At 35.9% G+C, this 26,183-nt stretch overlaps 1 protein-coding gene across 1 annotated transcript in view; it reads right to left on the minus strand.

Annotated features, from left to right (window-relative positions):
• Window positions 1–1,558: 1,558 nt before the first annotated feature.
• ZNF804B (zinc finger protein 804B) overlaps window positions 1,559–26,183 on the minus strand; it is a 164,470-nt gene continuing 139,845 nt past the window's right edge. The window contains exons 2-4 of the mRNA XM_053466798.1: window positions 23,482–23,625; window positions 8,877–9,007; window positions 1,559–5,709 (exon numbers count right to left, since the gene is read on the minus strand). Coding sequence (XP_053322773.1) covers window positions 2,289–5,709; window positions 8,877–9,007; window positions 23,482–23,625 — 3,696 coding nt within the window. The 3' untranslated portion in view covers window positions 1,559–2,288. The remainder of the gene's footprint in view (window positions 5,710–8,876; window positions 9,008–23,481; window positions 23,626–26,183) is intronic.

Here is a 26,183-nt window from a genome sequence, read left to right on the forward strand (position 1 = left end):
CCCCGTACATTTACTTCCTAAACTAAAGGATATATCCTGAACTACCCCTACATGCTCAGTGGGATTATATGTATATACACTCTAGACTTCCAACTCAATTTTCCAATCGCACCGGGGCTGCCACAGAGCCAAGCTGCACATAGATGGGGTCTTTCTTATCAATAAGTGTATTTTGTTTAGGACAAAGAACTCACAAGAGGAACATGAAATAAATGACATTTTGGAAATACTTTCCCTTTAATAAACCAATATATAAATTGATGCAATAACTTCAGCTCATTTAGTTTGCTTATTTGCATAGACAACATTAATGAAGGCTATCACATTTCCATATATCTATTGCTGTTAAAATAATGTAAAAAAGCATCCACTACAAAGAACAAAACACTTCCTAATTAAATGCAATCTTTATAACATTCTTTCAATTCCAATTTTATAAACATTTACCATCTGTATTTTATCAAAAGAACTAAATAATAATAAAAGAAGCTAGATAGTAAATGTTTAAAACACTCAAATTATGTGCAGACTGGATATAATACAACATTTAGTTTCCACAGGGAGCTATTCATGGTAAATCATTCCTTCTGTGTTCAAATATCTTAATTAAAAATGTGGGAGAAGGGCTATATCGAAAATTAATCTTTGAAAAAGACATACAGTATTTGTCTTGTTCTTGTTGCATTTGTAAAATCTTAATCTTTTCCATGGTTACATATTTGATCTAAATTAAGTGTATTCAAATGGGGTGTGTTCACTGGGGAACTGGGAGAAGAGTTGGATTTGAACTCTAGTTCTGTAATATGCATTATGAAGGGTCAGCTCTAGCAACCCTGATGACCTTCTCAAGCTAGAAGGGCTGTCCTTGCACCATATACTACACAGGTTTTAGGAAAGATTTTTACCAGTTTAACTTAGTGGCGTGCTCGTCTTTGGGCACTGCCCTAGGCCTGAAGGGCAACTTCACCATTTGCAACCTCAGCGGCTGCAGTTCGTACTGAAGAGTGCAGCGGATGTTAATGTATTCTATGTAGGCTGTTCTGGCTCGGCACAGTCTTTCATAGTGTAAATAGACAGGATGGGGATGTCAAAGATCTCAGTTTAACCAACTAATTGAGCAGAGCCACTCTGGGGAACCTGGTCACCCAAGAATACAATCTTCCCACCACCTTTCCAATAAAGCTGCTGCTCCACCACCCTGGATCTGCTGCTCTAGGCTTTGTCTTCCTAGCCAGAATCGTTTGCTGGTTTAACAATGCAATACACACAGTCAGCTCTGGAGTTCATTCAGAGGAATATTGCTGGACAAAACAATGCTTTATTGTATGAACCTCTGCCGGATTTAATTCTTATATAGCTAACCTTTGAGCTGTTTGATGTTGAAGATATTTCCGAATATGATGATCCTTTATAATTTACGGAACTTATATCTACTTTCCATGAATCCTGATAACAGTATTTTACTGGAACAAATTCGCAACATCATTGCTTTTCAAGTTAACTTGTTCTGTTCCTTAAAAAAGGATCTAAAAGTAAAACCTCTAAATAAATATCACAATTTCAAATACTATGTTGACTTTAATCTTTTCCATATAACCATCACATGCCCATTTTTTATATGGCTTAATAGAGTATGATAATGCATCTAAAAACCACAAGAACCTGGCTGACTATAGTATTCATTAGGTCAGGTAAAATTATTTTAACATGGAAAATTTTGCCATTAATTGGGTTTATTGTAGGTTAAATATTTGTATTTGAATCAAAGCAATTTCACAACACACAACATAGAAATGATCATAAATAATTGAAAGAAAACAGCCACATGTAAGGAAATATTATCTATGATAAAAAAAACTCCAGAAATTAGTCCAAATATATCCATAAAAAATCTTCAGTATATATGTACCAGTAAATATACATTTTAACTCATGTTTAACTCATGAGGCAAAGAACATTGCTGTCCAAACATTCTACAAATACTGTACTTTTCCCTAATAATTTTAATCCAATATAGAATTTATGAAGCCAATTTATCAAGTTTTCAAACACCGTGGAAATGAGTGTTCTTGGTATCACATAATAACTTTGTAGAGATTTAATACTTTTCTTTCTTAATTATTATTTGTGTTTTGTTATTTGTACACTGTAACCAATTGCAAGGCAATGTCAATAATTAATTTTATTGATTTCCCTGAAAACATATAAAGTAAATTATAAAACAAAAACAAAACAATACGAATATGACCCTCAGTAACTGCCCTAATATATTATTTTTCTAGAAAATGTTAGTGGGGGTGACTTGGTCTAGAATGAATATGAAAATCATGGCCTGGAAACAGTGGGTGAATAAATGGATGCAGCTGGACAGCAGGATGGATTCCTGTGCTGGGATGTGGAGTGAAGATTGCAGGGATAAAGGCGGTGTGCGGAATGGTGTGGATAGTCAGATGTGAAGGATGAATTGCTGTAGCAGAGACTAAATGCAGTGGGTGTCCAGTAAGGAGTGCTGGGTGTGCTGGAAAGAGGGTAGGTGTTATTGAAGAAAGGGCAACAGGAGAAAACTGAGCCTGAGGGATGGGATTGAGATGGGGCAGAGGAATGTGGTTCACTTGTGACTGCATGGAAGCCGTAACAGCATAACGTTGCATGACAGCATGGTGAATGGTGGTGACAGACGGGTGTTGCTGAACAGATACTGGCTGAATAGCTTGTGCAGTAGAGAAAACAGAAGGCCCATTGGTGGGTAAAGCTTTAAAATGCTTTGATAAGAGTTGTTTCTGCATATGCTGCTGCGCCTGTAGCTGCAATAGCCTATATTTATCTACTTCATCTGGTGAAAATGTTACTGGTTGTTGTGCTAGCGAAGGGGATGCAGATTTATAAATTACCCTTTGATTGCTGTCTGTTTTATTGAAGTCCTGCATAGTACTATCATAATGAAATTTCCCATTTCCTTCTACAGGGCTTGGTTTTTTATTTACATTGTGTAGCCTCAGTCTCTTATGTTCCTCTTTGGTCTCTGGTAAATCAGTCCCCCCTGAATGTCTAAGAAAGGGCAAACCACATGATAGTTTAAGATGAACTGGGTCAGAGCTTTGCATAAGTGGTTGCACTTCACTAATTAACTGCCTCGATTGCTCCCCAACAGGAACTGGTCCTTCATAGTTCTGGGTTTGACATCCATTGCCCATATGGATTACATCCTCAAAAACACAATGATCATTGTTCTTGGTGACCGTTACTTTGAAAGTAGGTGCTTCATCACTATTGTCGATTTTGTTTATTACTGTATCAACAGTGTCTTGCTTATCGCTACTTTCGTTGCTAGCTTTTGACTGGGGAAATTCAACAGGAAAGTATCTTTCAGAATGGTCGTTTAATTTCATACTACAATCCTCCGAATAATCCCTGGAAGGAATTTCCTTTTCTTCTGCTTGCGTGCCGTGTTCTAAATGCAACTCTGCAATTAAAGTTTTTCTTTCATTCACTATGATATGCTTCACAATATTTTCTGAATTGTCGCCTCTACAGTTACCTGGAACAGACACCATGTTTTCAGAATAACATTTATACGATGCCTCGTTTGTTTCACTTTCCATAAAGCTCACTTGGTTAGGAACACTTGTTTCTGATGCCACAGTGTAAGTTCTTTCTTTAGATAAAGCGCCAACACTATTAGACGTAGGATTTATATCTTCACAGCTGCTCACTTGGTTTAAACACAATGTTTCTTTAACGTTGTCACTTTCACTGCTTTTACATTTTTTCCTAGGTTGATGTTCATTTATAAAATATTTTGAACTCCTCAATATGTTGTGCTTCCTAGATAGATCAAGGTTTCTTGATCTACATTTTTGCTTTGTATCAGAAGTATCAGAAATAAAGTCACTTTCAGAAAGAACTTTGTACTTGTCTGGTATGCAATCTTCTCTTTTTCGAAAACATTTTCTTGATTTATGATGGTATCCATGTTTGCACTTTGACCTTTCACTAGAGTCTGAAGAATCTGATTGCATGGAGTCACTGCTTGATGAAGACATTTGTGAATATGATGATCCTCTATAACTTACAGAACTCATATCACTTTCAGAGTCTGAACATCTTCCGAAATCTTGCGAAGAAAAGCTGTGTTCACAATGACATTTTTCATTGTGATTCCTACACTGATTTTTGTGTGAGCTGCCTAAATTCGTAAGGTCACCACTATCTATCCAATTTAGCTGGTTATAATTTAAACACTTACGATGTTCACTTTTTGAATCATCTTTAGAAATTGAGTTATTTTTATTATGTCCATGACAAACTCTACTTTTGTCTGGGTGGCCACGGAATGATCTTTTTCGTTTTCGAGAATGGTTACTTTCTTGAACAATACAAGTCTGTGAAGCATTGTGGTGGGCAGAAGTTTGGGCTGAATTACGTAAAGTAGCTTTTTGTGTAAATTCTTTTGTTAATCTATAATTATTAAATGATTCAGAACCTCCTTCCATTAAACTATATTTTTCTCGTTTTGCGTCTGAGTGACTGTCTTTCCCATTTTCCATTGCTTTGTCAACAGTTATTGTTGAGTTTTTTCCCCCATTTTTATTGTTCCATTTTTCATGTTCTTCATAGCTATTTGTAACTCTTTCATTTATCTTTGTACATTTACTTTTGGGAGAACATTTAAAATCAAAATATAATGGATTGCATGCATATGATATCGATGGCTCAGTCTTTGTATAGAGAACAAGTTCTGTGGGCCACTTCAGATTAGTAGTGCCATCTTTGCTTAGAACGTTTAGACATGACAAAGCCTTGGTTTGGACATTATTATTATTCATAGCTTCACTAGATGCCTTTTCTGGATTTTCCTTGGGGACCTTATCAGTATCATCTAGTTTTTCTGTGTTTGAACTGCTGCTTGGCTCAGATTCACTATGTTTTTGTGACAGTAACTGTGATAGTTGCTCTATCAATATTGCATCTGCAACTGTGTGCTTGTTGGGCCATTTATCTGGCACAGAGGTTTCCTCTTGGCTTTGGACTGTCTCTGAAGTTGCAGAAGTTATATCAAGCCTCGGACAATCATCCGTTTCTGTTTGTTTCAGAATATCCTTGCAACTTACATCTGAAGAGTGTAGTTCTACTGTTTCATCTGATTGCTGAATTTCACTTTGTGGTTTTTCAATCCTACTACAGCTCTCACTGTCCATAAATGTCTCCATGTTTGCAGGCACATCGTCATGAATACCTGTGCTTGCTTTATGTTGGTCCGTCAAAGTGCTGTCCTCTGTTGCATTCTCATCCAAGTGTGCATAGTGTCTAAAGCTAACAGACATTTGCTTTGCTTTATTGTTGAGGAGCTGGTTGCATTCATTTACATCTTCAGTGCTTTCGTTGAAAACTGATGCAGAAGAATCCAGCTTCAGTAAAGCTTTTTTAGAGAAGCAAAAAGAAATACTTGCCCTGTTGTTGACATTGCTGATATTTGAGAAAGGTAGTTGGGTTTGGTTTCCAACAAAGCAGCATCTGCTGTTTTTCAGGACATCTCTGCCAAATAAAATGTCTTGTTTATTCTCTGTAATGCTGCTACTGGTCACCGGTTCTCCTTTACACAAAACTGTACATCTGGAACCTGTAAGTCTCTCATCTTTGCGTGTGAAAAAAGATCCTTGTGGTCCTCTTAGCCTAGGTGTTTTAAATATTGGACCCTCATCTGAAACGCTGCAAGGGGAAAACAAAAAAAATTAATAAAACAAACCGTATTACAGTATTGTCGCTATGTAATATCAACAAAAATCCTTAATGATACATCACCTTGGAAACCAGTTATATTTACCACTCCAGAATAATGGCTTAATGTTTCATTAAGTAATAGACCGGTGTGGAAATTATAGCCTAATATCCCCCGGGTGCAAATACTATTGAAAACCCTAGTTGGTTTGGCAATTGCTCTTTACACATTCACTAGATGCCATTTCTTGATATTCCCAGTAGATCTGAGCAATATCTTTAAAAACATGCAGATGTTCTGCATCTGAATAAGTACTTTATTCAGGCTCATCGTGATTAAGTAACTATCTATTCATATTGCATTGGCGAATGTGAGTTTTTTCTTAAGATGGCGGAAAAAATGACATAAGCAAGTCCTATGTGTGCAATCTGAGTGCCAGGGCTGGCGTTTGGGGTGTGTGACCTTTGATCTATGTCCATGCATTATTTATTTGATCTATACCTTCAATGATGAGTTTGCTTGATTTATACCTAGGCTGGGTTTCCATGTGTTATTTTTCAATACCTACAAATACAGTGCTTGTATGTCTTATTCAGTTGATCTATACCTTTAGTGCTGTGTTTCCATGTGTCGCTTGTTTGATTTATACCTGAACTACATAAGGGAGGAAAAGCGAGCTGTGGTACAGTGAAGGAGGGGGAAAGGGACTCTGGGGATGAAGGCAGGGGAGGGGGGCACCATGGGGGTGGTCCATCCAAGGTGCTTGATATATGTAATAACATTTTCTACAAAACCATAATGAGCCTATGTGGCACTTAAACAACATAAAGCGTTTCAGTGTTTGTATCATGCAAACATGTAATTCTTTCCATAATTTATAAGTGGTTGGATTATTATTTTTTTAATTATAGGGTGTTGAAAACAAACTACATCTAAATAAATGCCATCTTTGTATTAAGACAGCTGGCAATCAATGGCTGATGAAGAAAAGATCATTAATAGCATCACAAGGGTCATCATTACAAATCTCTCTCTGGTAAATAGCAGCATGAGTAATGCTCATGAATTTTAAAGACTTCTTGTCTTCTGTAGTTTGTGTGTCATTAATTATAGCCCTCAAGATCTGTTTATTTAATAAAGTCAAAATCATTTAATTAAAATAAAAAAATACATGGTTTTATATTTTCTGTATTGACTATTACAAATTCTGCCGACAGCATGCAGTAACAAAGAAAAATGTAGAATGTAAAGGTATGAAAAGAGCAACAGTGTGCCCTGAAAAAAACAACACCATATGAGATATATATATGTAACTTAGTGACACATACTAAATAAAAGGTGTATGGCTATAACGTGATACTGCAGGGTATTAAGGGATCTTTTTAAAAGGTGGGATATGTCTGCATCTAAATGACTAATTTGCTTTATATGTAAGCTGGCTTTACAAAACTAGATCAAAAAGTAAGAATTCTGTGATAGTCTGGTATTCTCTTCTTCACAAATTGTGTACTTTTGAAGGCCCCCCTAAGAAATATCCATAGAATAGATAAAAAGATGTGCCAAATAGTCATGTATGTATATTTAAGAGCAATCCAGTGGTTCCTGAGCATATGAAGGAGTATGCTGCCATAGTTTTACATTATCTTTCGTTTTACATTAAATGTTCTTTGTGCTATTTTTCTTTTCTCGGAACGTTTTACCAAACATTAGAAGCTTTTTCAGTTACTCATATTTGTCAAAATAATTAATTTTATGAAAAGGCTGAACATTCAACAATGCTGAATAATGTTTCCTAAACTAAAGTAACAGATTCAGCACAGATGAAACCGATCCTTTAAGTAAAATGTGAATCCATTGAAAGGGTTAAACTGAAAATCGGTAAAATTAATATTGGCTTAGAGAAGCACTTACTCATAACATTATTTGGGGGGGGTTTACATGTAGGTATATACAACAAGGTAATGGTTCTAATCATCGTAGCCATGATACAAATTAACCTTGAGTAAATTACTTTAGAGGCTGTTTCTAAGGAATCGCTTTCACGATAACCAATGATTGTTCTGAATCATTTCCGAATAATCGACCTCACTAATTACAGCATTCTTCATTTTGTAACAAAGTTATGTGGCAACAAATTGTTAATTCTAATGTTTAAATTCATATGCGTAATCTCCAAATTCACTCACATTTCCAATTAAACCTCAAAAATTAGTCAAAAGTAAAATTATATTACAGGATCGCTTTCTATAAAGTAGATTTTACTTTTCAAACTAAATACACTCAAGCCTCCTAGTTCTGATAATTCTTTTTTAGTACAATGCTTCCCTCTTGGATATTATAAAGCCCACTGGACCAGATTAACCAGGGGGCATATGTAGAAATTGCTCCAGGGTGGTAGGGGCCCCTGAGCCCCCATTTTGTGCTAGACTTTGTTGATTGGTAGTAGTCTGAGCTGCTCCACTGGTGCCATAACCTGCGCAGCCTGTGAGCTCTGCGTTAATGAGACGTTCAGACACCAGCTGAGAGGAGCCGCTCTACAGCAGGTATGGATATTACCTGATTAACCCAGCGCAGAGCCGGCTCCTCTCTCCCAGTGACCATCCCAGGTAGGAAGAGTGGGAGAGCTTAAGGTCACAGAGCGTGCTCTGATTGACTTCTTCCCATCTTCCAATGACTTCCCTGTGCTTTCATCCATGTTTCATAGGCTTATGTACCGTCATAGGCCGCGCAGGAGCTTCACATGAAAAAGGTGTGACATCATAAAGTAATGTAGAGGAATCTACTATTAACTGTTTTTTTTTGTTTAATTTTACATTAATTATGTTTTATTATAATGTAGAAAAATAGTGTGGCACAAGTGCTTCAGGGTCCCAAGTTCTTTGATCTGGACTTGAGAACACATACACTAACATAATCAAAAAGTTTCATTTACTAATAACCTTAATGAAATGTCACTGACTTTCACACTTTATGACTGTCTGCTTGGTTAATCAATCTATATAGCGTCAATTATTGAAATCTCAGGGGTGAATGCATTATTTTTGCTAAGCATCATTAACACACAAAGGGACTATAAAACCCTTCTTATGTACCTTTTATTTATTTATTGGAGTACTTAGGAACCCAATATCCCTAGAGATCTAATTTATTGCCTTACCAGTCTGGCTGTTTACGCAGTTCAGCGAGCTGATGGAGACGTTTGAGTGCTCTTTCTTGTTTCTTTTCATCTTTCCAGGACTTTGAAGCAACATTTCGGGCGAATTCCCTTTGTTTTAATTCCTTCAGTCTCTGGAATAAAAAAACCCCAAATATATTGTTCTGCAAAATATAGCCACAGTATGATGAAAAAGAATTTTTACAAATAAATATAATTTACAGATAATACCAATAAACATATAAATTAAAAAATAATAGTATGTTATTCAGCCGGTTATTTAAACGAAGGGTCTCTGTTGTATTATTGGAATTTACTATGTTTCAGTTTTCAATTTAAGTTTACAAAAATTATAATAATATTTTTGTCACTATGTGATTACCGGAGGGCTTGTGATTGTTGTAAGTGCAATAGATTGATTTAAATACACATGTTGCAAACAATAAAAACATATACATATTTACATCTAAATACATTTTGGAGCAGCCAAAAACTGTAATTCTACTTGGTCTTTGGCATTCCTATAGAACTATAAGCATTATATGGTCATTTGTATAGCTCTGTCAATCTATATCATTTTTGTAGGTTATACAGTAAGAGATGGGTAAGCCAACGGACCTAGAAAGGCTTGGCGCACGTCTATACAGACACACGGTAGGACCAAAACACATATGTGCACGTGTGTTTTTCACAGTAAAGTTCAGTTCACCTGATGGGGGTTGAGTAAATTGTGATTGTGGTACCAAGTTTGAAAAGTAATCTTATTAACTATAGCAACTTATGTAATGGTCCAGTCTTTAGGACCACAGTATTGCTGGTTGTAGTGATAGCACCAAAAATCTTCACACTTTATAGCAGATTTTCTTTTTTACATTGCCGCCATAGGGTACAAAAGATAGAATGTATAAATATAAAAACAATTTCGATATATTTAGGGCAATGGCGAATTATAAATAATTTTTCATTCCAGTATGGTTGTCCAACAAATGTCTCTATGTTGTCAGAGCTATTTTTAAATTAAAATGAACAAAGACATCTACGTGTTGAGAAAAATAATGTAGAATTATGGAAATACATGCTTGGAGGCAAGTAGGTCCATGACTTTTTGTTTAGCCATGTCAATTAAGAATAAATTAAGCTTAATTCTGCACGCCAGGCACAGGTAGCCTAAAGCAATGTTTTTGTAGAACAATCAATGTAAAGAGAGTTTCTTAAAAGACCCACGGAACATAACCACACAAAGTGTCCAACACTATAAACATATAATCATTAACAGACCATGTAAAGAACAATTCAACCCTTGAGTAGAATCAATGAAAATACAATGGAATATGGTGACTGCACTGCTTATTGTTAAGAATTGTGTTTGAAGACTCTCAGTAACTTTGTGTTGGAAACAATTTTTTTATAGATTTTTCAATGTTTCAAGCAATGTGGTAATTTTTTAGGACATTTTCGAACTACCAACCACTTAATAAGGTTTTACCTATTTGAGTTTGTTACCATGGGTCCTATGAAACATTGTTACAAGATGACTTGCACCTGATGATGTAGAGAAGCCCATGTAGTACGGTGAGTCTTTGTAAGACGCAGATGTATAACAGAGTTTGTAATAAGAATATCAGATGTATTCTATATTAATAGCCAATCAGTTGGCTGTCGTCCCTCTAGAAACATAGAAATTATACTTAGCATGCCTGCTTCATTTGATTGACAGTACTGCTGCAATGTGAGGGTGTTTTAGTAAGCAGGAGATGCCAGGTATTTAATGCTTACAATTAGCAGACCACGTAATTGTTACTTCTGTATATAAAACACGAAAAATACGTAATGTACTGTATGGCCAGACTAGGTACTCACAATTGCCTAAAATACAGAAAGTCCTATGGGTTTATTCACAAAAGAACATGTTTGCGGGTAAATATGCAGGATGCCTGCTTTTTTTAAATACAGACTTTAACTGACTTGTGGCCAGACCTGGAAAGTCCAGAACATGCAATTTATTACAGTCAAAATTACTGGTTCCCAGTCTTGCATAGTGATTCATACTATTGGCTGGACATATATATTTATATAGGTTGGCACACTAAATAATTATGTTTTAATAAGAATACATACTGCCCACTACGTTATATGGTAATTGTCTACAAAACTTCATTGCTTCCATACCTATAAACAAGATTTTCAATCCAGTTTTGATGGCAGAACTAATTGTAAGTCATGGCCACTGAAGTCTTGTATCACTTTAAAATGATGTCCTCTGACCAATTACATTTAAGATATATATCCATGTTGGTATAGCATTTATTGTATTATTAAATTATATTTGGTATGTTATAAATGAAGCCTTTGGATGATTTACACCTTACAATGTACCAAAATGTGCTATTTTCACACTTCATCTGTGTTTATGTCCACATACAACACTGACAATAATATAAAATATGAAATCCATTTTTCCAAGATAGAAATGTAATAGAAGGTGATTATGTTAATTATTACCTAATATTATTTATGTTCAATAATACATTATTTAGGTACGATGATTAACACATGTGTAATATAATTATTTAAGGTGATGGGAACACCAAAACATTCATTCAAAATAAATCATGTTAATGCGGCTAATTTTGTTTCTTGTTACGGTGCAATAACCCCTGAATACTGTCAATTATGGTAAATAATTATTGCATTGTGGTGGTTTTTTGGCTTTTTTGAAGCTGTTCTTGAAATGCAAAAAAGTAAACTGATAATAACCAAAGACTAACTCAACACATTTGATGATCAATATATAAGTGACATTACTGATGATGTGTGTGTGACCTGCCTATGCAAATTACATGGTAGAAAATCTTGCATTTTGTCATGTTATTACTATATAATGAAATACTTTGCTGTATTTTCTAGTGTCATCGATAGTTACAAATATTCATAAAATATGCTTGAAACAGTGTTTTTCAGTGCCATATATAATAAAGTCCCAACTTAAGGGCTGGTTTTACTGGCTAAAATACCCAACAGCTGTGGTCCTTGTTGTGGGTATTCATCTACTTATGTTCTCTTGCTCATGCTCAGGGATATAACTTCACTACTTCTACAGGCAACAGTTATGGGGAGCATCATGGCTACAGCCTCTCCTCCATTCTTCTAATCGTGGAGAGGGTGTGTACAGAAGCTCTGCTCTTTTGTAGAAGTGCTCTGTGAGGCTTGGTTCACAGAGAAACAGAGGAAGAAAGAAGACACGGGAAGAAGCAGAATAAGACAGAACAACAAAAAGAGATAAGAGAAGAAAAGGAGCTGCAAGAGAGGAGACGGGGGACACGGAACAGAGAAGGTTTGGAGACCTTGAGAGAGGGAATTTCCAGGAGACTTGGGAACTCTGTGTGCCAATATGACACCCCCTGATGAATGGCACCTAGGGCCGACTGCCCCCTTGCTTCCCCACCAATTACGCCAATGGTAGGCACCTGTCCTATTTCTACCCACTGAGGCCAATTCTTGTGGTGACGGTTGGTGCCCCTCAGCTACTCTGTTGCCTAGGACCAAGACTGACCCTCCCCACTGATATATAAGCTGGGTAGTCTTCAGATAAGGCATCAACACATACGTATGACCACCTTAAGTATAGTGTATAACAATCTGACAATTGCTAAGACAATTGCTAAGGGAAATTTGAATTTCCCGTTTAATTTTTACCTTAAAAAAGTTCTTTAGCTGGTATTTTTAGCGAGTGTTGTCATTTTCAAATTATATTTTTTGACACATTAACATATTATTTGCATTTTAAAAGGAGAGTTTGAGAATTTCTTGTGCATATTGAATGCTATGCAGCATGAGTAAGGATTTCACAACACATTATGTTTACATTTCATCGCCTACAGCCACAAGGTTAAATGGATTCTAAGAGTACGTCCACACTAAATCATACTGTCGGTCGCTTCTGGCCGCACAGCACCAAAGCACATACTTAAAGACTCTTAAATGTCTTACATAATTAATGAGCAGGAGAACAACATTTCTCTTCTGATATCATGTCTAAAACATAGAGGAGGGTGCTTTAAGAAACTTGGGTTAATATATGAATACAATATAACATATACAGAATCCAGATGCTTCTTATGGAAAGCATTGTTCAGTCTGAGTCAGGGAAATCACACTTGCAATTAATATGGGTTACAAACGATAAATATGAAGAATGGTTTGAGGAAACAGTATATTATTTCTAGAACAAACAATGATTTAAAACTTTGAATGCTCATGATCTGACAGCTGACTAGGGCTAGTGATTTAAATTCACACACAAACAAATATTTTAATTGGAAACCAGATTCTTCCATCATGTAAGGATTTATCCAATCTGCTTTCCATTATTAATATGGTGTTAAGTATTTTCAATAAATAAAAAAAAAACATAATAAATACATTTATCATCTGAAGGGCAAAGTGCAGGTTGGCACACAACCATAAAACTCAAAGTAACCATTTTATGTAAAGATGTTTTTTACTTAAATTTCACTTATCAGACTAGAAATCTTTGTTTTTTGGTAAAACCCTTCTTACTTAAACTTTTTATAGCAGGCAGTTTAATGTAACAGTCAGATAGTTCAAATAAGAAATGGCACTTTTTCCGGTAGTAAGAATCTATTATTTAACCATATAAAGGTAAAAAATTACAGGTTCAAACATAAGGAATTGTGTTTTAAATTTTAACACTTTCAATACTGGAATATATTGAATTACCCTCATCTAACATTGGAAAGGTTATATTTTATGTGGTAAACTACCCCTTAACTCACCACCACATGCAGGGTGTTTGTCCTCGTTTTTGGACATTTGTGCAAATTAACAAATTTGGCAAATGTTGTTAAAATTTTAATTCATATGAATTTAAATGCACAAGTCTAGTAGACAAGGACTTGTGAGATATTGTTTTTGAGGACTTGTAAAATGCATTGAACAAGGCTGGGATGTACAGTTACAGGCATTAGCAGTAGGAAGAGGGAGATGATTCTACCACTTCACAGATCTTTACAGAATATTGACATTTTGGATAGAGTTTGGAAAAGCGCTACTAAAAAGGTAAATGGTTTGCAAGAACATTATCAGGAAAGAGTAAGTGATCTCAATATGTATGGCTTGGAGGAGAGAAGAGAGAGGGAAGATGTTGAAGAAGTATAAAGTACTTAAAGAGATTTAACAAACTATAGGTGAGGGTTTATTTCAAATACAGTTAGAAACTAAAACTGGTGGGTCAGAGGTTTAAATATAATGTAAAGGAGCGTTTACATCAGGAACTCCCTGTCTCCATTGCAGATCACACCCTCTATACGAGCTGCCGCACTGACGTCGCCCAACTATCGTAGTTTCACATAATGAGCATTATGTAACCCCTCTGGGCTCCTCACTTACTGCATTTAAGGCACACTAATCCATTGAGCATTCAACTGAATCACTTAGCTAAGATTCCTATTGATCTCCATGAAGTCTTTATGTAACGGTCAATGTCTATATTTTACAACCGTAAACCTGAGTTGAGCCATGTAATTAAATTGCAAACCATACTTTCTTTACCAAAGTTAATACCAATCAACATTTAGACAGCTCATTGGATCAAGCCCAGTATGTCTAGACTTAAATGTACTTCTGGGCACCAGTTACAACCTAAATGGATACTTTTTAATGGATAATTTTATTTCCCTGCCACCTCTCTCACTAAATGTGTGTTGGTGGATACTATGCTCACTTGATTGTGCACGCTGAATTCATTATCTGTTTGGGTCACTATATCACTGGGTCATTTGGCCAGCCTTGTTCTCATGCTAAAGGTTTCCAGCCCTTCCCTGACTAATATGTTTGGAATACACAACAATTTTCAGTAATATAGGACACTGATCAAAAGAGGGTCTTAAAGTCATTATGGCCTGTCAACTATGGTAGATTTTAATTTCTATGCACAAGAGACAGGTGACTGATTATTACTAGTACCTCTCAGCATTGTTTATCATAAATGGTAGATTGGTCATGGAAGAACTCCTGTACATTGGACTCATTTGACTTCAATCTTCAGGTTCAGAGTTAGAAGCTTTGAAATGGATGTGTGACAGCGCCTGTCATTAAAACCTAAGAGTTCAGCAACCAGGTGGTTGCACAGTCAAGGCAGCGATATTCATGGAACAGATTGTCTGTTACTGACTTATTCAGCAAACTAACAGAGAAGGCCATGGTGGGAGGCAATTAATTAAAAATGATAGTAATCATCAACATAAAATTTAATGGAGACTAGGATATATTTTGACGTGTATTTACTAAATTACCTGGATGGAGAATATATAATAAACTGAAATTGAGGAAATAAAAATATTAATACTTATTCTTCTACATTGAGGCAAAACAATCTCCTAGCTCATGCTGTTGGAGACTGTTGCTGTTGGATAATGTTTTTATTTTAAAAAAGTGTTTTTACCATATTCTACATCCTACGGATTCATTATAGACCAGATTATATTTATTTAAAACAGATCTGTTTCTTGCAGCAATTAGGGGGTGCTTTACATTTACATAGGATGTATTTAAGAAAACTAAATTTGGACTTTTTTTAAATTTTGGGTTTCTGCACATTCAAATGTAATTGCATAACATGTTAGCAATATATTTAAGACAGTCTGTGTCTGCTAACAGAAACAGGCATCACTTGGGATCCTTTTTCAGGGAATGAATGAAGCAGATGCTTTGGGTGTCCAGAGCTGCTGGAAACTTAGGGCATGTGAAAATTAAATACAGTGGACACAGATGAAAGTAAATGCAGCTAAATTAACAATTTTTAAATCATCAGAACTTTACTCAGTCTTTGCTATCAAAAATAATTGGTGAAGCATACAGCTATAAACCATTTTATTGGGCTTTTTAAACATAATTTGTAAGGTTCGACAAGTGACACTTAAGATGGATGAGACTCCATAAAATCCAGAAAATCAATCTATCTTAAATTAATTCTGGTTAGAGCAGGAAGTTACAAATGCCCAAATCTTCAATATTTCCATTAAATATTTAATGTCACAATTTAATAATTTCTGCTTTTAGAACTCAAGATAAATCCACAGAATTTTCTTTTTTTTTATTTGACCTCCTATCATTTGTCATGATAAGTAACTTCCAATATTTAGTTCCATATTGTTGCTATTTTTTTGAGAGAGAGACTAGATGGCACCTAATATATTTTGCCCTGTTTTATAAATAACCTGACTACAAAAACCTTGATAATTATAATGGTTGAATGATTTTCAATATAAGGAAAAGGGCATTTATCAATTAATCAAAAACTTGTCATGCTATGAATTAAATCTGTATGCTTGCGCCAAGGAACTTTATTTTTACTCGGTTTTCCACTTAAAATGTATGTTTCATTATAATACATTTTTTTATTATATTGAGTGGGTAAAATATGCTGCAATTTATCTCAGGAAAAGATGCAATCATTTAAATCTGAACTTAAAAAACGCTCACCCCATGTTCTAAATGTATATCTGTGAGGACATTGAAACACTACTTCATCTCATTCATTAAACTGGTTAATATATTGAGTCACATAAGATAGATTTATAAAATATGTAATTTAGAAAATGGGACTGAATGTTTGATGATCCTTTATCGTTACTTTAGTTAGTTTAACTTACATATAAATATGAGACTTGTTATATAGTATTAAACACAGAGAATTTACTTAACAATGACATCATGCGTTGTCAGTTTGGGTACCGTTTTGGTTAGAGCATTCTCTCTATGAAGAAAGCATTGCAACAGCACTTTTCCAGAACTGAATTGGGCCACCTATAGCATCCACATTGCTCCAGACTTGGGTGTTTGATCATAAGTGAATAATTAACACTGATGGTTAAACACCCATGCACTGGTTAGCAATGCGGCTAATGTAGGTGATGTCTTCATGTGCTTACTGTAAGTCCCAGGATGGAGCCTCGATTTGCCCGCGTGAGCTATATCGCGAACGTATTTTATTACAGTGTGCGTTCCAAAAGTCTCTTTGTACCATTTATAAAATAGTTTATGGGTGTACATATGTTTAGTATTTTTGGTGAAAAGGAGCAGGGAGCATTGGGGTTGCCATATCAGTTACATTATGTAAAGTTCTACTGTATCATACATGGATGGAAAATATTTAAAAACAATAATAAATAATATTAAAAAGAATGCCTCAAGCCTGTATTAGAAACCTGATTTCCTTTGCATTCATGTATTTGACAGATACTAAATGGATAGTCCCTTTAAATTTCTGTGATTACCTCCTTTCAAATTTCCTTTCTATTGGGGAGATTCTGCAGAATGATCCCATACACATTTGCCCCTCCCCACTATTTTCCATGCAGGAAATTACTAGAACATGGTATATCCCAGACTGGAACTGTGAAAGTTGCAAGTATCAGATGAGACTGCTGATGCATATGCACAGAAAGTGTTCCTATTGATTTTAATGTCAGCACTTTCCTGCCACTGATATAAAGAATCAGACCACAGGGAAGACAGGGAGCTGCAGCTTCTCCCTAAGATAAGTTTTTTTTTTTGTTTACACTTTTTTGTCTCTTTAAATTCCTTTTTCAATTAAAGCCATCTTATTCAGAAGGAAATGGATTTATTTCTTAATATTGATTATTATCATCTTTTATTGATGAAGCGCCAACAAATTACACATCTGCACAATTTAAAACGGGCAGTTAACCCATACATTACAAAGAGACATTGGTACATACAGACACATCAGGAGTTGAGAACCCTGCCCATAAGCGGCCATCTAGCCTTATGGTACTTTTACACAAAGTTCCTGGCAAGAATGGTGGACGTTTGAGGGCCCCATTCGTGAGCTTAAAATCTAAGGAATATCACAGATAAGCGTGTCTACAAATTATAAACTAAAAGATCCACAAAACAAATGTTAATAACTAATAAACATGCGCTTTATGGACTTTTTTCCCCTCCCTATTTATTTTTCTTAACGTTTTTATGTTCTTATTGAAAACATTTTAAAATAAAACAATTGTTTTCTCAACATTGGGCCAACATTAACTACTATGAAAGTAAGTGTCCCATGGGTTTCAATTTAAGAGAGGTTAAATAGTCCATTTACATATTAATTAGCATTAAGTCTTAATAGTGGTGAATGCAATTCCATCGCATTTAGCTGTTAATGACATTTATCTTATCTGATCGTTTCATTTTAAGCAAGCACTTGGCATTATTTTTTTAACATTTTCATAAGTGCTAATGATAAAAAGAATCTCATTATTATAAGCCATACGTGCTTTCCAAGGAAAGTGGAAACAGTGTATCTTCTCCAATTTAACATGGTTTCCATCTATATGTGTGCAACAGGTGCAAGAAGTGCCTATTTAAGCAGATTGGGCCACATAGACTTGTGGGTTGAACATAAACAGTTGTTATTAGATGACATTTAAATTTGGAATTTGTTGCCTGGAGATGCAACTAGTCACCAAGCTGTGTTCAGTGGCATTTGGCAATTTTTTTTCTTCTTCTAACCTGGCAGGAGTATAATACATATAACTGCTGTCATTTGTAAGGTTTTCAGAATTATTCTGAATGCAAATAACTAGTTGTCAAACCATTGTGTTATGCATTGAAATGATAAGATATATTGTAATTTGATACAGAAAAAGAGCAATAAATAGCAAAAATACATGAATGCGCCTCATTTTAAGATTTTAGCATAAATGCAAATATGGCTCAATTAATTGCTTTGACATTTGAATAGATTCACCAGATTACATGAATAACTCACCTGTGCCCAAATGAGTGGCTGGACTAGTTTATGGATCAAATCCAGTACTCAAGGTTTGTGGTTATAGAATACTGCTAATTAATACATAGTTAAGAAAACATTATTTACTGTCAATAAATAATTTTGGGGGTGCATGTTGCTCTGGATGTTGCACATATATTTCAGAACCTGTGTTAAGAAAATGAAATCATCTGACTTATTGTGACTTTCACAGATTTTAGCATCTAGTAATGTTTTAAGTTGGTGTGTGACATCACACTGCAGATTTGCAAGCGAAAAGAAGTGAAACCATGTTGCTAGTCTGCACTGTTCTTACTGTGTTCGTCTGTTTATGCTGTACGTATGTATGTGTGGTGTTTTGGCCCACAGAAATCCTGTAGCGCAATGGATTCTGGATAGTTTTATGCAAATTAGGTTAACAACAACCACCTCTTTTGTCTCCATATCCCAAGCCTCTAAAAATAGAGGTATATCAGAGGAGAGCAGAGAGATTTGTCTCCCAAAGAGGTACTTTTAAAAGAGATGATCTATAGCTCCACTAAGGAATGCATATTAAAGTATTCTGTGACTTGGGGATGTGGTAAAGGGCAAGAGGGATACCCAAAAATGTAAAGGAACCAAGCAGCTATCATATGCACAATCAGACACCTAAAGGAGGTGGCTTGACTTTGTGGGTCTCTGCTCAGACGAGTAATATCTGTCCTAGGGTGGGCAAAAGGTAAATACATCACTACCTGACTACAACAATGCCTTATGTCTGGGCATGCCAGATTACCTGGTTCCCACTGGAGACAATGCAGAATACTGCAGTCTGAATCATCTCTAGGTCACAAATTGCATCACCTATCTGTTGAACTGAGACAACTAGATTGGCTACCAGTGAATCAAGGAACAACTTTGAAACGCCGCATGACAGTACACCAGGCACTACTGTATCTAACAGTGGACCTTTATATTTACAGGAGATATTCACCTTAAGCCCTTCCCGATAGACCTCCAATCCTCCTCAACTGTCCTTGCAACAAGGAATATAGCAAAGGATCAACGGAGCTACTTATAAATGTGAACTCCACTCTGTAGGTAGCAACAATAAATATTCAAAAAGCTCTCAATGAGAGAGACAGGGGAAACAGAAGTGTAGGTACTCACTGGATACAAATGTATCACCCTCAATCATGAATATGAAGAAAGGAGAAAACCAGCATAATAGTCAAAAAAAAAACAGTTCTCCTTTTTACTTCTGGAAACACCGACCGGTTTCGGTGTGAAAAAACGCCCTTATCAAGGTGAAACAAGGAAGACATACTGCAAGGAAAACCGAGGAGGCTGTTTATCTGCCGTACTAGGTGCAGAGCTCTAGAACGCCCTTCCCTCACCTATCACGGCAACAGAAGTCCACCCCGCATGCAAACCTAAACTAAAGACTTGGATCTTCATCAAGATAGTCCCAACAGTCACCTCCTTATCTTTCTTGTCTTTTCCCAAGTTCACCGCTTCCTACCTTTCCCTTTTCTTGCCTCATTAAGCGCATAGAAGAAGGGTTTACCCTATTTATGTTCTATATAGGCTCACGCATAGATGGCTGGAGCGTTCCTTTAACTAGTGTCATATAAAGAAACCCCCGTGAAATTGTGAAAATTAATGTAAATTTAAGAGTCATTTCACTAACACTTACACTTCTTCATAAATTGTTTAATATGTAGTATGCTAGATGCAGGGGTTTTTTATCATTCACTCTGTCTTTCTGCCATGCTACAGTGCATCCAATCTGCTTTAAATACCCATTGACTAGAAAGGCAGTGAACCTTATATCTTGTGAAATGATCCTTAACAAACCTTAGTTGGGGGAAAAAAAGGTTGGCGTTTCAGTTACATTTATTAATGTGGTCTATAGAACATTGTCAATTTGCATACTGTAATTAACATAGCTGCAGGCAGCCATACCTTTAGCGTGCCTGTGCTCTGTATGACACGGTCATTTTTTTATGCTAAACTGTATAGGTATTTGGTTACCGTTATATTAAACCTATAATTAAAACATAATAAAACAATGCATTCAAACACTTGCTAGACATACAATTATATGTTAAATCTATTTACTGCGTTATATAAATGCTGATTAGCTGAAGTGCTATGTGGCAAATGAAAGGCCTAAATTACACTAACAATTATATAAAATGAAGAAAACAATCATACTGGTTTCCAAATGTGCTTAATCTGGTATTCCAGACTTACTTTTAAAGGAGAATTATCACCTTCACAGCGTTTATCATAACTGCGGCACAAGTTGGCAGAACCATCAGATCGCCCATCAAAAAAGAGACAGTAATTTGAATAAAGATATCACACATGGCTGCTCCTGTAGTATACTATGGGTTACCATACAATTAATATGCCTATTATTATAAATTAAAGCTTTTGTACCACTGGAAGGCCTAGAAACTGTATAACTACTTGGGTCTCCATCCAGAATACACAAATTAGATATGTCCAGGGTCTGTGCAATGATGTGAAAAGCAGGAATCCATTTAATCAGCATACGTTGTAAATGTAGTCACAAGGTAATTGCTAAGGAAGCTATAATGACGTTGTTGATGTAAGCAAGGATGTTAATGCTTCTAGAAAAAAGTAGGTCTTAACCCTTTGAGAACTGGCAGGGGTTTCAGAGTTTTGCTAAGTTAGAAATAGATGACGACTATATCAGCAGTTTACAGTTTGTTTAGGATGTCTATATTTTCAAGGACAAGATAAGCTATTCATAAATACTTAATTTAAGGCAAATTGTCAATGGTGCAGTCATCTTCCTGTCCCCTCATGCTTTCTGCCTTCACGTCACCTTTGACTTTGAACTCTCATTCACCCCTCACATCAAGTCTGTATCCATCTTAAAAACATTGCCCACATCCGTCCTTTCCTAAGATGCCACTTGTTTATTATATCCTACCTTCGACACTGTAACCCTGTCTTATCTGGTCTTTCTCATACCTGCCTCATCCCTCTACAATCCCCCATGAACGCTGCTGCCAGACTAATCTTCCACACCCATCGCTTTACTAACACCTCTCCCCTCTGTCAGTCTCTTCTCTAGCCGCCTATGTACTTCAGGAGTCATTTCATTTAAAAATCCTGGCTCTTTATAACGTTTCCTGTACTTACATCTCTTCACTTATCATGAAATATACTCTCACCTGGTCTCTCTGCTCCTCCAATGATCTCCGTCTGTCCTCTGCTCTAATTTCTAGTTCTCATGCATGCTTGTAAGATTTCTTAAATCCTCTGGAATGCCCCCTTCCCCAGCCTATTCATCTTTCGCTCTGCCAAACTTACGCATTAATGACATTACGCTCATCTTCCTGTAGCTCACCTTTCCTAGGCCCTATCCTGCCCTTGGACACTTGAGCAGGGCCCTCCTTACCTCTTGTTTCTGTAAGTCAAATTGTTTTTTTTTTAAATAATAATACCCCTTATGTGCATACCTGGGAACTTCTGGGCTCCGGTTACCCGGAGCCTTCCCTTGCGGGACGCGGCGAGGACTGCACACTGACGTCAGCGGGCGGTCCTGTGATGTCAGTGGGAGGTCCCGCTGACACCAGTGGGAATCCCCCCGACATCAGTTGGCAGTGCCGCTGATGTCAGTGGGAGGTTGGGGGCGTTTCCGCTGACATCAGGGGCAGGTGTCAAGGATTCGGGTCTTGACCTGGAGAACCCGGCAATCTCTGGGCAAACCCGGAGAGTTCCCAGGTATGCTTATGTGCTGTTTACCCAATGTACAGCGCTACAGAATAAGATGGCTCTCTATATAAAATAATAAATAATAATAATGGGGAAATACCTCTAACATTACAATCACTCATGCCTGCATATTAACAGGGATCATGATTTGTTCCTGCAAGCCTGCCAGCTGATCTCACATTATTTTTTTTATCTCCATCTTCATGCACAGATTGTTACCTGAAGAACTTTTAGGCATTTTTTTTACCTTTTCTTTATAGATGAAAAAGCTCTTCAGAGGAAACCTCCACCTTTAAGCCTCCTCTTTAACAGAATCCTTACATTTAAACATATGAGGTTTCTACTGGAAGGAGTAGAGATGTCTGGCTATTGGCTCTGGAGTGGATCAGCGGCCCACCCCATGCTACAGAATATTTTCTAAACGCGGTTGTGGATGGTTGACACTTAAAGGGCTAAGCAGTAGTAATGAGTAGCTTTCCCCAATCTGATAAAAACATCTTTATATATATATATATATATATATATATATATATATATATTAATATATTAGAGCGAGAGTTATTCTGCATTGTAAAAACAGAGCTTCATTATGATTGGAATCTAAATGTATAAAACCTATATCTGAATGTTATGTATCTAAATGTATTTAGTATATATTATATTAAGCCTATACTATTGATCAGCTAGCAGCTGGTTTCATGGCAGCTTTAGGTGCTAATATACTTAGTTCAATTTTAAAGTAATTTGACATAACCATTTTTTCCTCCAGCACTTCATATTTCCAATTGAACAATTTATCTAAGAGAAACTATTATACTTATACCCACTCCAATTTCAAACTTGTGCTGTAAGCCAATGTTTTTTTTTAGTTAATAAAAAGCCTACATTTTCAGTATAACACCTTTGAATTAAAAGGGTGCTTAATGATATTGAAGCATGAAGCCTTGCGATTAATTGAATGAAAAAATAAATCAAGCTACATTTTTTTGAACTTTTTCCGCTTGGGCATCTCAGTGCATTATTTCAATCAAATTCTTTGGACAGTTTACAAAAGGCATTTCCCAGTCTTACCTGTTTGTGTGCATGGTCATAAGAATTGATATGGTTGTCAAACTCATGGTGTTTATGATACTGCTTGTCACATAATTCACAGTAGAAATTAGCCTTCAGATCCTCCAGAGCGTTTGCTATGCTTTTTCCTTTTTCTGCATAGCCCTACAAATAAAGAAAAAAAAGCGACATAAAAAGTGATATAAAAGTGAATAACTGCAAATCTGTGCATGTCATCCTGAACCATATATTTTTTTTGACAGTAATCCACACAATATGAGAAAACAGTCCATTTTGTAACTAAACATAGAAATCTTGATTTATAATACATTAGTAACCTCTCTGAGATGATGCTAAATTAAAACTGGTGTATTACATGTTCAGCTCCGTAGAAGAACACTTTAGGGAAATGAATGATTTATGGGAAAATAATTCATCTATAATTAGGGCATTTAACCTTTAACAGGCACCGAGTCACCAAGATCTTCAAAAACAATATGCTTCCAAGGTTAACAATGAGTTTGCATAAATATTTTTATGAATAATAAAAACAAATCTGCAATCTGTATGATTTAGGTGTAGCTGTCCGTATCCAGGGCCACTCCTGCTAAATGTAAGCTAGGCAGTTGCCTAGTGCGGTGTCACCATGACCTTCTACCCAATTCTAGCAAGCAAGTGCATGCAATAGGGGGTGCCGCAGGCACTGGAAATTCTGGAACTGGCTCTTCCATATTGATTCCAAAATTGTGTTGCTTTGCCATGACTCATCACAATGTGTCATGTCTCATCTCATTAATACTTAGAAAAAAATATAGTAAAACCCATAAAAAGTGATTTGGGTACAACACAGTGGTCTTATTGCTGTCAACTGAATGTTCTTATTCTTTGGACTTTGTGATGTTAAGGAATGTTATTAAGAATTGCATTCATAGAGTATATAAAGAGTATATTTTTCCCATATATATACTTTGTCTTGGATCAGTCCTAGTTATCCTCTCTAGAAACTGACTTGACAGTAAGATCACCCTTTAATTGGAGGCTCTGAACAAATCTCTACCATTGGATAAACCACATCTGGAAAAGACACTGAAACACTTATTACGGTCAGCAAAGTTTTGATCAAATGGTATCCATATTTCTGTATAAAAGCCCTTAGTAAATAAGTTGATTTGTTATTTCTCATGGTGTCAGAGCAGATTAATAAGGAAGCATATCTGGTGTGACCAAGATTGTATCAGAGCATGCACACTGTATGTCGCCATAAAGTTATTACTCGGCTGTATATTAACGTTACACTTCCCTGCACTTACTCGCAGCGATACTGACATTGTCTTTATTGCTTTTCCTGCCAGCAAATGTTTACCTGTTTGTTTCGGTTTATTTTAGTGGGCATAGTCCACAAGTGTAATGTTATGTAAGAGTTCAACAATGTTCGAAATACATTTTCTGGGGCTTCATTTCTGCTAAGTATATATATATATATTGAGTGACTGCGAATATAAATGGTTGATTTCTGGAAGTCACCAATATGTACAGTATATGCCTACAAACCCTCATAGTTATCTGGGAAAATGTAGTTGTTGGTAATGTATATTTTTTTTTAATGTAGCAAACTATTCAAATATTACTCATTATTTTCATTTCTGCACATTCATTATTCGAAATTTTAATTAACTCACTCTCATTTTCTGAACACAAAACCCCTAAAGGCTGAGCCACTAAAAGTGGAATAAAAATATCCAGATCTATTAAAATGCCGTAAGAATAACATTTAAAAACTTGTGAAATGTACTATAAAAAAAAATCGTATAAATTAGAATGAGTTCCTTAGGGCTTTGACATGACTTTTTCCGTTACTAGAGTGTTCTTTTTCTTTGTAGTCTGTTTTTTTCCTATTAATGCCTGGTATTATCAGTTAGTGTAATATGTTCTAAATTATTTTGTTTTTCATCATCTCTGTAAAACATGGATTAAATTGCTGTATTTAGGTGAGAGATGAAGTTCCATAATGTATTTTTTTTTTACTCTTTTCTTGTATATCTCTCCTGTAGATTGACAGCTATTATTAATCATGCAAACAATTCAGTTTATCAAACAAATTTCATGGTAGAAAAACCACAAAACCCAATGTTATTGTGTATAGAAATGTTTAGTTATACCATGAATGCAATTATGATTTTTTTTTAAAATGTAGATAAATAAATAAAAATTCAAAATTCATAAGTTAATGTAATGTACAATCAATGCAGAGAATTTGGTAGGCCTCGTATTACACATTTGTATTATTTGAGCCTGAGACTAGCTTAGCGCACCAACATTTTTTCTTTTCCCTGTTTGCACATATTTGAGGTTGTTGGCTCCTCATCAGTCTGGTTGCAGCTTGCTGTCCAGGGGTTAATAGGGAAGAGGTTTAATTGCACCTCCCCCAACACATTAATCTGGTTTTGGTAGCAGTATAAACTGCTTTGTGTGTCCACTATGTAGGAGGTGAGAGTAGGTTCTCACCCTATTGAGAGTGAGCCTTGACGTGGCGGGTGAGCTTAATTATGCTTTGGCCATTCATATAACCAAAACCTCTCATTTATATTATGTTTATATATTTGTTGCCAACTTTATTAGGGTAAGAAGCGCAGACAGTTTTTGTTTCTTGTATACATAATGCAGAGAATATGCCTAAATAAAGGCAGATGATAAATGTATTTATATGGTGCCAGCAGATTCTG

Source organism: Spea bombifrons, chromosome 5, assembly GCF_027358695.1.
Source record: "Spea bombifrons isolate aSpeBom1 chromosome 5, aSpeBom1.2.pri, whole genome shotgun sequence".
Classification (NCBI taxonomy): domain Eukaryota; kingdom Metazoa; phylum Chordata; class Amphibia; order Anura; family Pelobatidae; genus Spea; species Spea bombifrons.